General features: G+C 38.6%; 1 protein-coding gene across 29 annotated transcripts in view; it reads right to left on the bottom strand.

The window, feature by feature from the left end:
• LOC105224078 (voltage-dependent L-type calcium channel subunit beta-2) overlaps positions 1 to 16,279 on the bottom strand; it is a 995,088-nt gene that overhangs the window by 435,861 nt on the left and 542,948 nt on the right. Inside the window, exon 1 of one of the 29 annotated variants that reach the window (XM_049462506.1) lies at positions 5,970 to 6,071. The exons of the other annotated variants lie outside the window; for them this stretch is intronic. Coding sequence (XP_049318463.1) covers positions 5,970 to 6,056 — 87 coding nt within the window. The 5' untranslated portion in view covers positions 6,057 to 6,071. Of the gene's footprint in view, positions 1 to 5,969; positions 6,072 to 16,279 lie in introns of those variants that run through there. 29 annotated transcript variants of the gene reach the window in all.

Here is a 16,279-nt window from a genome sequence, read left to right as displayed (position 1 = left end):
CAATTTTCTTTGAAGAAATGAAGTTCATTTTGCACATCTTCACTTTGTAATAGTGGAAATAAATATAATTTATTTGAAATATTACTTAATTTAAATAAAAATAAAGAGAAATAAAATTAAAATAATTTTTCCTAATTTTTCCCATGTTTTGGACGATGGAACAAACATCATAATGGTAGTTGTTTACATGTCGCCCAATAACACAGTTAATAATATCATAAAGTTTATATACAGAAGACTTATGATTTATGGTCGAGTAGGTTCTGAAGAACTAGGAGAAAACTATCATACGTTGCCACTAATCTTAGCAAGAGATTTCAATATCAATTTCGCATCCGAAGATGGACAACTCTTGAGAAACTTTCTACGAGATAAATTAGAATTACAAATGAATAATGACCGTAATGAGCCAACTACAAGACATGGAGCAACAATCGATGCAGTTTTTTCTAGATTTCTGTCTAATTTTAATTCTAAAATATTTATATGTATTGTATTTCTCGTATCATAAGCCTATTGTCTCGGTTTTACAATCAACCACAGTAATTACTGATGTAACCAATAATGAAAATAACGAATAAAACAATGCAAAAAAATAAAAGATCTATGCAAAAATATTAATTTACTAATGAAAACATAAAATAAATTTAAATATTTGTAAGAAATAAATATATGTATATGTGCATACATGTATATATTGCACACACACACATTCATATATGTATATACATATAGATAGAGAGAAAGAAGTTTTACTTCATTCGTGCGGTCATAAGCACACTCTCTTTTTTTTCGCATACTTTTTTCGCGTTACAGTCAAGTATGGCTTTTAATTACACTTCACTATCTTTTAACATATAAAATAAAAAACGAATTTTTCGTTAAATTTATTTGATTTTGAAATTGCCATTAAATTATTTCTTATCCAATTTTATTTCACTTCTTTTTTTCATAAATAAAAAAATTTCACTATCAGCTGTCTAAATGCACAATTCTGCCGTCTGTCACTATAAAATTTCAATACGCATTAGCGTTTCTTAATGCGCACTAATTTTGCTCGTCTGTCAGGGCTATAACCTTAAAAATGGCGATTACTTTTTAATACACTTCAAGAAGCTTCGAAATCCATTCCAATAAAAATCAAAAAAAATTTTGCCTCAATGTCGAAATGTGACGAAGTTATAAAAAACCATGGATTTGCAACAAAATATTGTTACAAAAGTAGTATTAAGTTTGGTATTTGTATTGCTATATGCATCCCTTGTTATAAACATTGGGCGCCGCGGCTGTCTGCTTGTCTACTTAAACAATAGCTGCATTTGGCGCGCGACAGTTGTCTGGTTGTCTACTTAAACAATAGCTACATTTGGCGCCGTATAGCATTATCTTCTTATAATTGCTAGACGCAATATTCTAGAAGGACACTTTGGCGTCAACGAGGAGTGCGTGGCTATATAAGCCGTGGCAGCGCCAACGTGATCATCCAGTGCTAGGAGTAAACTGCTATAGTGTAGACGAGTTGTGAAATAAAGAGTTGTTGAATTGAATTAAACGGTTTTGATTTTATTTGCCAATCCAGAGATACGAACCTAACAAAGTAAACTAGCAAGCAGTAAATTCGTAACAATTGGTGTCAGAAGTGGGATTGTCAAATAATCCAAATTCAAGATGGTTAAATTCGGAGAATTGAGAATTCAGCAATTAAAAAAGGAACTGGAGGAGCGTAATTTGCCGATAAGCGGGCAAAAGGCGGATCTGCAGGCACGATTACGTGAAGCAATGGAAGCGGATGGAATTAATGTGGACAAGTTCGAATTTGATGGGCCAGAAACTTCTACAAAGGTAGAAGAAAAAGTAGAAGAACAACGAACATCATCAAGTGTAGACACGAACATGCTGTTAGTGGCTATGAAGCAAATAATAGCTGAAAATACATCACAGTTAAAGTCTTGCCTTACACAACAAATGACTGAAAATAATACGCAGTTAGAAAAGCGTTTGGTACAACAGATTACAGAAAATAATACACAAGTGCAACAGAAATTTTCAAAATTGGAAGACGAATTAAGCACGTTAAAAAATGACGAAGAAAATTTAAAATCAGAAGTTCTTCAATTGAGTAATCGGATGCGAGAACTGCAACTACATGGTCCTGCACCATCAACAAATAATCAAAGATTGAAGGCACCCACATTCGATGGAAGTATTCCATTTCAAATTTTCAAACTTCAGTTTGAAAAGACAGCAATGACCAATAACTGGAATGCAGCGGACAAAGTAGCGTCCTTGTTTGTATCATTGAAAGGACCTGCAGCAGAAATCCTTCAGACTATTCCAGATTGTGAACAGGACAACTATGAGGCATTGATGAGTGCGATAGAAAGAGGATATGGTAGTGAGCACCGGAAACAAATATACCAGATCGAACTGCAAAATAGGGGTCAGAAGATGAACGAGTCATTGCAAGAGTTCGCAACTGAAATAGAACGACTGTCTCATTTGGCAAATGCAGATGCACCTGTGGATTACATTGAGAGGGTAAAAATTCAAAGTTTCATAAATGGAATTCGTGATGTGGACACCAAACGCGCCACATTTGCATTGCCCAAAAGAACGTTTGCTAAAACGGTTTCGCACGCCCTCACACAGAAAACAGCTTCGCTACTAAGTAAACCAGCACACAAAGTACAAAGAGTTGAAATGGAACAACCGGCGCTGATGGAAGAAATATTGAAGACTCTGAAGGCAATTGCTGCACCGCGAGTAAATACAACAGGCAGATGTTTCAACTGTGGAAAAGCGGGTCACTTTGCCCGAAATTGCAATATAAAAGTAAACCCATCAAAACGGGTACAACCAACAGAACACCGAAAGGGGATTCACGACAAAAATGCGGATAGATTATCACGTCGCCCTTGTCCACTGGAATGTAAACATTGCTCCAAATCAGAAGGAAAAGAAGGTATAATCGACGTGCGATTACTGAATATAGAACCTGAAGATGATTGGACTCCTCATCGCATCAGGATCAATCAGCTGGAGGACCCTGATCTTGCAAAGCTGATAGTAGCCAAAGAAAATGGGGTACGACCAACAAAGGAACAAATAAGTAGCGAGAGTCCAACTGAAAAAGCATATTGGGCCCAATGGAACAGCATAAACCTCGTTAATACCTTCATCGTACTTGGGAAAGCGAAGATGGCAAACAGTCTCGTCCGCTGATCATAGTACCGAAGTCCATGATTCCGAAAGTATTGAAAGTATCACAATGGACCTAGTGGAAGGCACCTTGGGATTACAAAAACTATAGAGAAGATTAAACAACGGTTCTACTGGATCGGTTGTCGAGATTCCATAGCAGAATGGATAAGTAATTGCGTAGAGTGCATGGCAGCTAAAGGTCCTAAAGCCAAAAGTCGCGGTAGGCTACAACAGTACAACGTGGGATCACCATTTGAACGAGTCGCAATGAATGTTGCAGGTCCGTTCCCAACCAGTACGGCCGGAAACAAATATCTACTGGTTGTCATGGACTATTTCAGTAAATGGCCAGAAGTATATGCCTTACCAAACCAAGAAGCGAAGACAGTAGCCGAAGCGTTTGTAGAAAATTGGATAACAAGGTTCGGAGTGCCCGTCGAATTACACTCAGATCAAGGCAGGAATTTCGAATCTTCCATTTTCAAAGAAATCTGTACCTTATTGGGCATCCACAAGACACGGACAACAGCGTTACACCCACAATCAGATGGGATGGTAGAGAGATTCAACCGAACGCTCGAAGAACATCTGCGGAAAATCGTTGATAAAGATCAACGGAATTGGGACAAGTGCATCCAGATGTTCCTGCTGGCGTATCGTTCAGCGAAGCACGAGACAACTGGTTACACGCCAGCGAAGATTATTTTCGGATCTGATCTGCGACTCCCTGCTGATCTTAAGTTTGGAACGAATCCTGCAGCTGTAAGAAATGATGGAGATGGAAAAATGAATGAATTGCATCTAATGGTAAGGCAGCACACGCATCTGATGAGCAATAAGATGAAGGATCGGTTTGATCAAGCGGCAAATTCAAAAGGTTTTGAAGAAGGTGATCTGGTCCTGTTGTACAATCCACTTCGAAAGAAAGGCTTGTCCCTGAAATTGCAGACAGCCTGGGAAGGGCCCTATATGGTAATGACGTGGTATACCGCATACAAAGAAATGGAAAAGCACGATGTAAAATGAAAGTAGTACACTTGGAGAGGCTCGCCCCATTTGGTTCAAGAGGATTTGTACCTAATCGGGACGATTAGGCTTAAGTGGAGGGCAGTGTTACAAAAGTAGTATTAAGTTTGGTATTTGTATTGCTATATGCATCCCTTATTATAAACATTGGGCGCCGCGTTTGTCTGCTTAAACAATAGCTGCTTTTGGCGCCGCGACTGTCTGCTTGTCTACTTAAACAATAGCTGCATTTGGCGCCGTATAGCATTATGTTCTTAAACTTGCCAGACGCAATATTCTAGAAGGACACCTTGGCGTCAGCGAGGAGTGCGTGGCTATATAAGCCGTGGCAGCGCTAACGTGATCAGCCAGTGGTAAGAGTAAACTGCTATAGTGTAGACAAATTGGAAATAAAGAGTTGTTGAATTGAATTAAACGGTTTTTGGTTTTATTTGACAATCTAGAGATACGAACCTAGCAAAGTAAGCAGTGAATTCGCAACAATATTAATAAAACCTATTTTTGACCATTGTTTCCAAATTTAAAGTTGAAATAAAAATGGAACTTTCATTTTTTTTTTACGAATTGAATTTTTTGTTTAATTAATTAATGTTTTAACAAAAATAAAAATACAAATTATAATTTCATGTTCAAACGGCTGCAAAGTTGATTGGTATGATAGATACACTTTTTCTAATAGCCCTGACAGACGACAGCGCTAATATGAATTAGCGGGCTTAATTTGAATTAACTTGTGCATTTGACCAATATTAATGCAAATTAATAAAGCACAAAAAATTCGTGCATTTAGCTGAATTTATCAAATCTGAGTAGGCAACACTGGTTAAAAATAGCCGATTTTTGCTATTGTTTGAAAGATGTCGCTTGATGCCGCCTCCTTTTTGTTTGGTATTGGTGGTATTTGTTGCGGCTGCAGATCCCGCAGGGGTGGTTGTCGCGCTGGGGTGTTGGTTGGCGACGCCACTGTTGTGAGTAAGGGGGCAAATGGTACCGGCATTATCTCAAGTTCTATACAACCGATTTACTTGAAATTTTGTGTGAACCTTCCTTATATAATCCTTTATCGTTCCTACCAGCATCGTGTCAAAATTTTTGTTTTTAATATTTTAAAAAAATTCAGGAATTCCAAAAAAAAGCGTTAAAAATGATTTTTATTTTCAGGCAGTGGCCATTTTTCAAAAAAATGAGGTAGGGCTATAACAGCATCCTTACTGATTAAGAATTTCTTTTAATTTTTTTTCCAGACCACCAGGAGAGTTAGGATCAGCGTTTGAAAAACTACGCTACTTCCGTAGCATTTCATTTTACTCTTGCTACCGCTCTCACTTTGTCGGGAGCCACAGCATAGCCTTAGCATAACAATGTAAAAGAAGTGCTCTACTCTGCTCCGAGTTTTGTTAGGTAAAAAACTATAGCTGGAGCGGTAGCAAAAAATTAAATTCTGCGCTATGCTCTGGCGTAGCGGTAGCAAAAAATTGGGAGCGGTAGCACAGCAGAGCTAATGAAAATTTTCATGTGCTACAACAGTTGTTTTTTTTTTTTTTCTTTGCTTTTTTCTGTCGTAATATTTGAATTAATTGAATAATTCAAACAAAAAAATGTTATGCAAATTATTTTGGCACTTGTTGCGTCAAGTGACTTTATAAATCTAAAATCAAATATTTTAAGAAATATATTAATAAAGTCAATTAGATAATAATTGAATAAATTATATATATATTTTTATTATGTAAAATATTTACCATTTTTATATTACCAAAAACATCATCTATTCCAAATGTATTACAATACTCAATTCTATGAATTTTCGAAATTACTTTTAAATACATTACTTTCCCCTTTTTTATATACATTAGGGTGTTTTTTTTTTAACTATTAATTTTTTTCAGTCCCGTCACGAAATTTCCTTGGAAATACCATACAAAAACTTCCTTGAAATGTTTAGCCCTAAATATTAACATTAAAAACTGGACCAAGGCATGTAAAAATTGTCCATAGAAAATACACGACAATCCTGATTTTTTATCTTTAAATTCCTACAGATCAGAGGTATTTTAAGGCATCGCTTGACTTTAGACGCATGTTTCTCAGAATTGTTCACACTTCTTCTTCACATTTCGAGCGAATGCGAATATAATTCTTGAAATTTTGCTGCTACGGAGTAGTAAATGAGAACCCTGGTTAGGATCAATGTCACCAGGATGCTTTGTTTTTACACCTGTCTTTGAGATCCTGGAGACCGTGGAGGTCCTCTGTTGGCCACTCGGGTTGAGTGGCGGCGCGGCGCGAAGTATGTGCAGATTGCACAACCGTAGCGGCTTGTGTCGCAGTATTGCGTAGGCAACATGGGGCCACGTAACGCGTGGTCCACTCCCTGTGAGTCTTAAGGCCTGAGCAGCTCTGAAGATGGCCAATCCATTGCATGTATTACATCTGACCGAGGTGGAGTTTGGATAGAGCCTTTTTGGGCATACGCAGCAGAAAAATTCTTCCGGGCCCGGGTTGGACTCAATGCCAGCACGAGTCCGGTGGATACGGAGCAACCCTGCTGCAAGGCATTGCTTCAATGACGACAAACACAAATTAGTACTCACCGATTCAAACGGGGTAGATCACCGAAAAAACACCCCTTGGTCGGATGAAATCCGAGTCAATTCCGGTGCGTAGAACCGGCAGTTGTGGGAAATGTTGGCTAGAACTTCTTTTGCATTGGTGGCCCTCGGCCGCGCTTCAAAAAAATAACCTTGACCGATCCAACACCGGTATTTTTCAATATAAAAGCAATTGTAAAAGATTTGAAATTACTCACACGATACTGAATTTCGTATTGACGGCGGCATCTGCCATTTAATTTATTTTTATTCGTTTACAAAGTATGGTAGCACTAATTTTTTGGTTGGTTGCAACCATTTTTTTAACCATTCATTAATTATATGTTAAAGATAAATAAATTACATTAAATTAGTGTAACAGCAAAAATTCTACTATAAGTCAAAGAAACACGCTCTATGAATAGTAGAATTTTTGTACTCTAAGTGCAAATATCATAAAACCGAAGAAAATCAGCGGCAACTATACATACATATTTTTCAATCTGAAGAACCTTCTTTATCCGGACCTACCCATTTTAACTTTTTTTAATCAAAAATTTTTCGGTTTGCTATATAAACGGACAATAGTTCAAAACGAATTTTATTTCATTTGTATAGATTATATAGCATATATTATATTATTTAATAAATTGAGAAAAATTATATATTATTTCGCGTACAATTTTTTCTGTACTAACACTTTACTAATTCGGTTCCACACCTTTGTTTTGTATTAAATAGTGCAATAGGCCGCCAATGTAGAAAGAAATTCGTCAAAAAATAACTTTGAACACGCCGGTGTTGGACCGACCAGGGTTATTTTGTGTACAAACGAATTAGTGAAGTGTTAGTGAACGTAAAAATGAAAAATATAAGTGTAAAATTAAACTATAAGTTTCCTGAGGCTATAACTATGTATATTCTTGATCTGGAGAACCTCCTCTATACCCATTCATTCCCGAAATCCTGGGACGGTATACTAAACTTTTCCCGGTATACATTTATTAATCCTGAGGTGCTCCTCTATCCATCCGTACCACCAAATCGAGGCACCAAACAAATCGTAATTTTGCCGATATAGTAATAACATATGTACATACATACATTTGTAGAAAATGGTACATTTCTACTTTTTCATTTTCAACATAATATATTATTATTCCAAATCCCAGCACTTCTTCTTCAATCCGTATATACCCATTTAAACACCTATTTCTAAAGCCTAGCCACAACTCTACATACAACCCCGAAACGCTATTTTAAAATTTACCTGTAATCAAAAAGGTTACTTCAGACTTTAAGAATTATGCATTTACGATTAAATCAATTAATATACGCTTAACTGAAATAAGTTTAAGCACTTGGGCTGGGATTTAGAATAGCATCCTCCGATTTCGGAGTTAAAATGAGTAAGTACTGATAGGGGCGGTCCTCCAAAAAAAAAATTTTTTAATTCAACTATTTAAAATGCGTGACAGGTGTAAAAACAAAGCATCCTGGTGACATTGATCCTAACTCTCCTGGTGGTCTGAAAAAAAATTAAAAGAAATTCTTAATCAGTAAGGATGCTGTTATAGTCCCTACCTCACGCTTTTACGCTTGTTTTTGAAATTCCTGAATTTTTTTAATTTAAAAAAACAAAAATTTTGACACGATGCTGGTAGGAACGATAAAGGATTATATAAAGAAGGTTCACACAAAATTTCAAGTAAATCGGTTGTATAGAACTTGAGATAATGCCGGTACCGTGTGGAAAAAAGTAGTTTCGAGAAAAACGCGTTTAAAAAAGTGAGTCCGGCCGAACCGGGCTAGGTACTGCGTCACTAAAGTAACTGTAGCTCTTAAAATAATTTTAATTTTTAAAAATCCTTTGGAGGATATGTTCTTAAGGGTCTAACCTTTAAATATGAGACAAAAATCGAATTTTTCAAAATTCTAGAGTAAAATACCCCCTTAAATAGTGCAAAAATAACTTTAATTCCATATCAAACTTTATTTGAAATCCATTTACTCATACAATAAGAAAATGGTTGCAAGCAAGCAAAAAATTAGTGTTACCATATATTGTAATGGAATAAAAATAAAAAAAGAAAGACTATTATGACGCCAATACTAAATTCATTACTATGTGATGAGTAATGTACAATCTTTCAGAATTCTCATTATCTTGATATATCCCTGGGGCCGACTTTAGTATACCATCCCACGATTTCAGGGTTAAAATTGGTATGGTTGAATAGAGCTGATGCTTGAGATTAAGAATATAGAAATAAAAAAAAAAACATGACACACCCCGGTGTGGCATCGACCAGGGTTATTTTTTTTTAAGCGCGGCCAAAGGCTGCCAATGGACAAAGGAAATCTAAACGTTATGTTAGATAGGGTATATCACCCTCTTTAAACCACATTTTCTGTAACGGTTATTGTTACAGCTAAACAATGTACCTTTTCTTTTTTCCCCGTTTTGTAATTATTTTCATATTAATTTGATTTGAATTCCGCGTCCAGTATTCAAAATTTAAAATACAAGAAGTTTATATATGTAAGGATTAATAATTAAAGTGTATTTAAAAAAATTTATTCGCACGAATTTCACAATAGGTATGTTAATATAAGTTTTAAATTAATAAAAAATATTACTTAAGACATTTAAATAGATTGCATCGAATCGTCAACCAGCCGAGGTGTGGTTAGGCGAACAAATGTGCTTAAAGCGTCGGAAGTGAAATCAATGTGGAATATAGCAAAAATAATCCAAACGTTCAATAGTAAGGAAATATATCTTTTATTTGCGGAAGTTAAGGAAAGTATTCCTTTTAATACTTGTAGTAATAAACATCAAAACAAGGACCCTATTCTGTAACTCGATTCGAATATGTATTCTATTCTAAATTCAGATCTAATTTATAATTATGCGAAAGTTGTACCACCCTGTGCCAGAATAAATACGTACAATTTTCGTTTTTGCTTTCTACAACTCAAAAGCTATCGAATATTTTATCCCAAAATTGGCTTGAAAATCCGAAAATCGAGTTACAGAATATACAAAATCCGAATTCGAGTAAACTTTTTTTCGAATCGAGTTACAGAATAGGCCCCCAACTTTTGTTTCAGTAAACAGAATGCATCAAGACAACAATGAGTTGGAACAATTGAAATGCACTATCACTACAACAAACAATCTTAAACAAACAAACATCAAAACGGCATTATATTTTAGTAAACGAACAACATTAAAGAGAAATCATCAAAACAAGCTTATCTTGGAACAATAGAAGTGCACTATCAGTGCAACAAACAATAACAACCCAAATAATTATTTACTAGTAAACAATCAGCATCTCAATAGTATAAGTAGAACTAAGATTTATGTAAACAAACCTAAACAAACAATATATGGTATTATATCTAAACAAACTATCAACTAGTAATAAGTATCATACTAGTTAGTATAAATAGAAGTAAGAACCAGGTAAACCACCAGTAGAACCAGTTAGTCTTAAGAGTATAATTAAAGAGTACACATTTCGGTGCAGCTCAAAATATATTGTTTTGACTAATTTTTACTTAATGTAAAGATTAACTCGAAAGAGGAACGATTAATTGTAAAATCAAAAATGTGTCGTACACATAATGTGCCAAAGACGCTAACATTAAATAACAGTAGCGCGGTTAGGGTATTCCGATGCCGGAAAGGTGCTTGTCGCAAGCAAACTGCTGTAAGTTCAAGCGATACCTGGTTCGACAACGTAAAAATACCACTTCCTCAAGTATTTTATTGAATGTATGCGTATGAATCCCACTGATCGCATGCGAAGATGAGGAAGAACAGCTTTATCCAGGGAACCAGTTTTATCTAGCGCTACCATATGTGACTGATATAACTACAAATAATGTATTTATTGTTTTTTATGTAATTAACTAGCTGACCCGGCGAACTTCGCCCCGCCCAATTTTTATTTTTTTTTTTTTTTGGAAGTCATAGACTCGTATAACTTTACCACAAATAATATAAACTTCAAACAACGCATTTTCATTTAATGTTTTTAACGCCATCTAATGTAACATACCGCATCTACTGTAACATACCGCACTTACTCAATACCGCTGTTAGCGCCACCAACTGGTGGATAGCTCTTTGCGACTATAAGGAGAGTTTTTAAACTATCCTATCTTTCAAGTTGGACCAAACTGCACACAGTGTTAAAAATTTCATTAAAATCGGTTCAGTAGTTTAGGAGTCCATCGAAAACAAACAACGTGACACGTGATTTTTATATAGTAAGATATACATATGTTTTCTTATTTTAGGGCGGAGAGTCGAAGGTCACTGGGTTCTTAGGATGGTTGAGGATAGGAGTGACGACCTTAGGCTGGAGGTATGTCCCGGCAATATGAGGCCTGCTGAGGTGCTCATACCTTTGATAGAGAAGCACGTCGCAAAAGTAGTATTATATGTACTGATTGTTGTCACGGGTATGAGCACCAACGGAACCCACACTCAATTTCCACGACAGCCGGTTCTACGCACCGGAATTGAGTCGGATATCATCCCTCCAAGGGCTGTTTCGATTGTTTTCGGCGATCTAATCCCTAGTGGCTAACAGAGGACCTCCACGGTCCCCAGTAGCTCAAACAGGCAACATAGCTTTCACTTTGCTTTGCGAGCGAGATAATGGTGGTGGCCTCAGCTTCATATTGCACAACACCGTGCAGTACCGTCTAATCGATGAAGACATCGATCCCAGGGATACAATCCTAGAATGTCAGGGTATAGCTTACGGGTCAGGCGATGTCGAGCTTGAAACATTTAATATATACATCACTCAGTTACAAATTACCCTACAGGATTTCGCCCGAATGTAGATGCGCTACCTGGTGGTAAAAACCGTTTGGTACTAGGCGACTTTAACGCGCAACATGATCTTTAGCATTCCTATCTGTCAAATGATTGTAGGGGGATGGAGCTGGCGGAACAGATTGACGATTCGACATTCTGCACAATGAATGACGAAGCCCTCACCAGAGTTATGGGCACCTGTTGTTGTTTTATCGGGATTACTAATCACCGTTTGGATGGTAAGGGTCGTTTGTGCTGTCGTCGACGTCATCTAACGGGAAGCCCAGGAAACATGCTGTTTCGACGGGGTCGGACCAAAGGGAGGAGGGTGTTAGATGAGTGGGGTTCGTAGGGCATGCAAAGAGGTGGCCAGTGTCATGCGGAAACTCGTCGCATGCGGGACATACATTGGGTATGTCAGGGTCTGTTCTGGATAAGTAGGAGTTTAACCTGCTACAGTATCCAGAACGAAGTTGCGCTAGGGTCACTCGCGTTTCTCGCGGCAGCTGGAGCTCTTCGTCTGCTATGGGTTGTGATTTGACTCCAAAAACGCCATTCACGGGAAAAGAGTCGGTGAAGGTGTTAATGGCTCCGCTGTGAATGGCGGTCAGTACTTGTCGAAAGTCTGTTGCGTCCGAAGTCTGGTCAGCGTACTGTACGACGTCGTCGACGTAGTCGAGGAATGACCTTTTGATGCTCTTAGGAGGCGGCTCCCCTCCAAGCAGGTGGCTGCAGGGGTGATTTCTGCGAAAACATCCCAGCAGGAACTGCTTGGAGAGGAGTTTATTATGCTCCCTGACTGGGAGCATGTGCGTCATCGAAAGGCATCCCGTCGTGGTTCGGAGTGCCGTATTCTGACAAGTCTGTAGTGTCCTCATCTGCGTGCCACTGCATCCAGAGTTATGGGCACCTGTAATAGCTCGCCTGATACTACCATTGCTAGTGGTGGTCTGATAAATAGCATAACCTGACGACCTATGCTAACTCTCGCATCTGCGCATAACTATCTCGATCGAGAAACCTGCTGATTTCGTTTCTGTGGACAACCGTACCTTCATTAACTTTAACAAAGCTAATTGCGTCGGCTTCACAGAATTTATCTTCAACGCTCTACCTATTCCCACGGACGTATGCGTTGGCGAACGTCAATCCCGCAAGGTGATCACAGCAGATACCGCTCGCTTCACCCCAGGTGGAAGAATAGCGGAAATCCTCCTCAATTTCCCAGCCGAAGCTAACGAGCGCGACAACTTACGCCATACCGATCCCGGGAATCCCCGAATAAGGGATCTCATTTTGGAGATTCGGCATATGGTAAACCACCATAAGCGGACGAAATGGATAGAGTACCTGAAGTTCTGCAACCTCTCCACCGGTGTAAGTAAGCTTTGGGCTACTGTCAAAGCTTTGTCTAATCCGAAAAGACATGAGGACCGAGTTGAAGTTCAATTCAATGGTCATGCCTCTTTGGACCGAAGAAGTGCGCGAGCTATTTTAGCCGGCAGTTTACACTGCACCCTTCGGTAGACAAAGCTAAGCGATGTGTTAACCGACGGCTGCGCGCCGCTTACTTTCACCGATGAGGATGAGAATGTCATCAATAAAGCAAAATCCTCTAAATCCATTGGCCCTGATAGAATTAACATGCTAATGCTAAAGCATCTAGGCTCGACGGGAGTAAGTTATCTCACCAAGGTCCTCAACCTGTCACTGACCACTCTTCAAATACCCGATGTGTGGAAAACCGGAAGAGTGGTCCTACTATTGAATCCTGGGAAACCCGCCAACAAAGGGGAATCTTATCGATCTTTCTACTCCCGACTTTCACTCACCACCTGAGCCTAGCCAGTCAACGGCATGGATTCCGAAAAGTGCACAGCACCACCACAGCACTTAGCGTCATAAACGCTCAGATAGTTCGTGGGCTCAACCAGAAACCACCCTGTGAGAGAGGCGTTGGACTTGTCAAAAGCTTTTGACACAGTCACCCATACAACGCTACTGCAGGACATTGAAAAGACTACGCTCCTCCAGGACTAAAGAGGTGGACCATGAACTACCAGAACGGTCGTCAGCCATCTGTACTATTTCGTGGTGAAACATCTAAACTGAAAAGAATTAAACAGGTTGTTCCGCAAGGTGGTATCCTCTCCCCGTTACTGTTCAACTTCTACATCTCGAAACTCCCGCAACTACCAGAGGGGGTTTGCATAACCTCGTACGCAGATGATTGCACGATATTGACGTCGAGCAATGGAATCGATGGCATGTGTTCGAAGGTAAACAACCACCGCACCGACCTTTCTCGTTTTCTCACTGCACGGAACCTCACACTTTCCCCCACCAAATCCACAGCGACCTGTTTTACGAACTGGACGAAGGAGAATAGACTTGAACTTAACATTGCAGTCGATTGCGTCAAAATTCCGACTGTCAATAACCTTAAGATTTTAGGTGTAACCTTCGATAGTCTATGCTCCTTCTCTCCTCATACGACCGCGATTCTTGCTAAGATACAGAGCCTCAACAAAATCCTCAAGTCGCTAGCCGGCAGTACATCGGGAAAACACAAAGAAACGTTGTTGGCAACATAAAAGGCAATCGGCCGGCCGGTCCTTAACTACGCAGCACCAATATGGTCACCTGAATGCAGTGGTACATTCATGAGTCCCAGTGGCGGGTAATTAAACGTTTTTTTAACAAAGACAATTACAATAATTTCCTAGAAGATTTTTCTAATTTAATATATGAGTATATTTGGAGAAAGAATATAGCAAATAATCATTATGATCCCTTTATAAAATTATTAGATGGAACATAACATACTACTTATAAGACGTAAAAAATTTTAGTTATGTTTTTATTGTGCATGCAGCGAAATTTGTATAAAACTAAAATGCTTTTTTTAAGCAAATATCTAAATAATTAATATAAAATAAATATATAGAAACATTGTAGTGAAGTGTAAGTGTAAAAAAATTGCATAATCAGGGGTGTTGTGGATCCCAAGACAGAATTGCTTAGCTGTCAGAATTGCAACCCAATTCTGATTTTCAATGGTGTCACAGAATGGTGTCATGAATCAGACATATTATAACATGTTCAGGCCGACACTTAATCACACGATTTCGGCTGTTGGGTGGTTTGCCCCACTAATCTTATAAATTTATCAAGATTTCGCCATACAAAAATTACAGTTCAAAATCACTTCATCGGAGTGATTTGAAACTGATCCACGCTAAATCTGGAAATCTATTACATTATCGCAGCTAATTTAGACACTACAATGGGAAAAAATGCAAACAAAAAAATTTTTTTTACAGCAATGAATCTAATTTCACTTGAACATCGACTTCCCAAAAGAAAAAATGCGTCCATTATTTCTATTATATGAAAAAATTAAAAAGTATACGGCTTTTATTACAAAATACTTGTGGCAACCCCAAAGTAATCTGGCAACCCCAAATGCAACTCTACAAAGATTATAGATATGGCAACCCAAAAGCTAGATAAGCTGTCAGCTTGCCGACCCGCAAAGCTAGAAGTGTGGATGGCGCAGGTCAAGTCGCAATTCATTGCGGCGGTCATAACGAGCGACAAAACAAAGTACCACACCGTCGTGGCCGCGATCGAAAGCAACGTGCTAGCCCAAATAAGAGACATAATTCTTAATCCACCGAACAGTGAATTGTATACCACGCTAAAAAATCGTATAATAACGCATCTCGCGGACTCGGAGCAAAAACGTGTAAAATAGCTACTACAGGAACAAGAGCTCGGTGATATGCGTCCATCACAGCTCTTGCGCGAAATGCGAAGTCTAGCTGGCAATGAGATTAATGATAATATACTAAAGTCCATTTGGATGAGTCGGTTACCTTCCAACATGCGACTAATAATTTCTATCAGCAACGAACCGCTCGACAAAGTTGCCCTGCTCGCGGACAAAATATGTGAGGTTAGCGACACCCCACATGTACACGTGGTGGAAACTCCAGATACAGCAACACGCAATCAATCCAGCATCGAGAAGCAGCTAGCCGAAATCACAAAGGAGATAGCCTCAATAAAGTCGAACATAAATCGTCGGACTAGAAGTCGCAGCAGAAACCGTCCTCCGTCACGTTCCGGTATGCAAAACAACAATTCGAATGGTTTATGCTGGTACCACCACAAATTTGGTAACGATGCCAAAAAATGTCGTAGCCCTTGCGTAAAAAAGTTAAACTAACTAGTCTGTCGTCAATGGCCAGGCTCAACAATAAAAACCGCCGCTTAATCGTTCGAGACAAAAAATCTGCAATAAACTTTCTCATCGACACGGGAGCTGAAGTCAGCGTAATTCCACCGACGCAACAACAACGTAGATGCCCGGACAAAAACAACTACTTCTACGCAGCAAACAAGTCCACCATAAAAACTTACGGCGAGAAAACTATGTTCCTCAATCTGGGTCTACGCCGCCAATATTCCTGGAATTTTATCATTGCCGATGTGTCACAAGCCATCATCGGAGCTGATTTTCTATAGCATTTCAACTTAGCAGTCAATCTACGACAACGCAAACTCATCGACGACGTCACAAACGCCAGCAGACTGTGTTTGATATCAAAAAATAAAA

The sequence above is a fragment of the Bactrocera dorsalis genome, chromosome 1 (genome assembly GCF_023373825.1).
Source record: "Bactrocera dorsalis isolate Fly_Bdor chromosome 1, ASM2337382v1, whole genome shotgun sequence".
NCBI classification, from domain to species: domain Eukaryota; kingdom Metazoa; phylum Arthropoda; class Insecta; order Diptera; family Tephritidae; genus Bactrocera; species Bactrocera dorsalis.
Note: the sequence above shows the minus strand (reverse complement) of the source record. Positions and strands in the feature narration are given on the sequence as shown.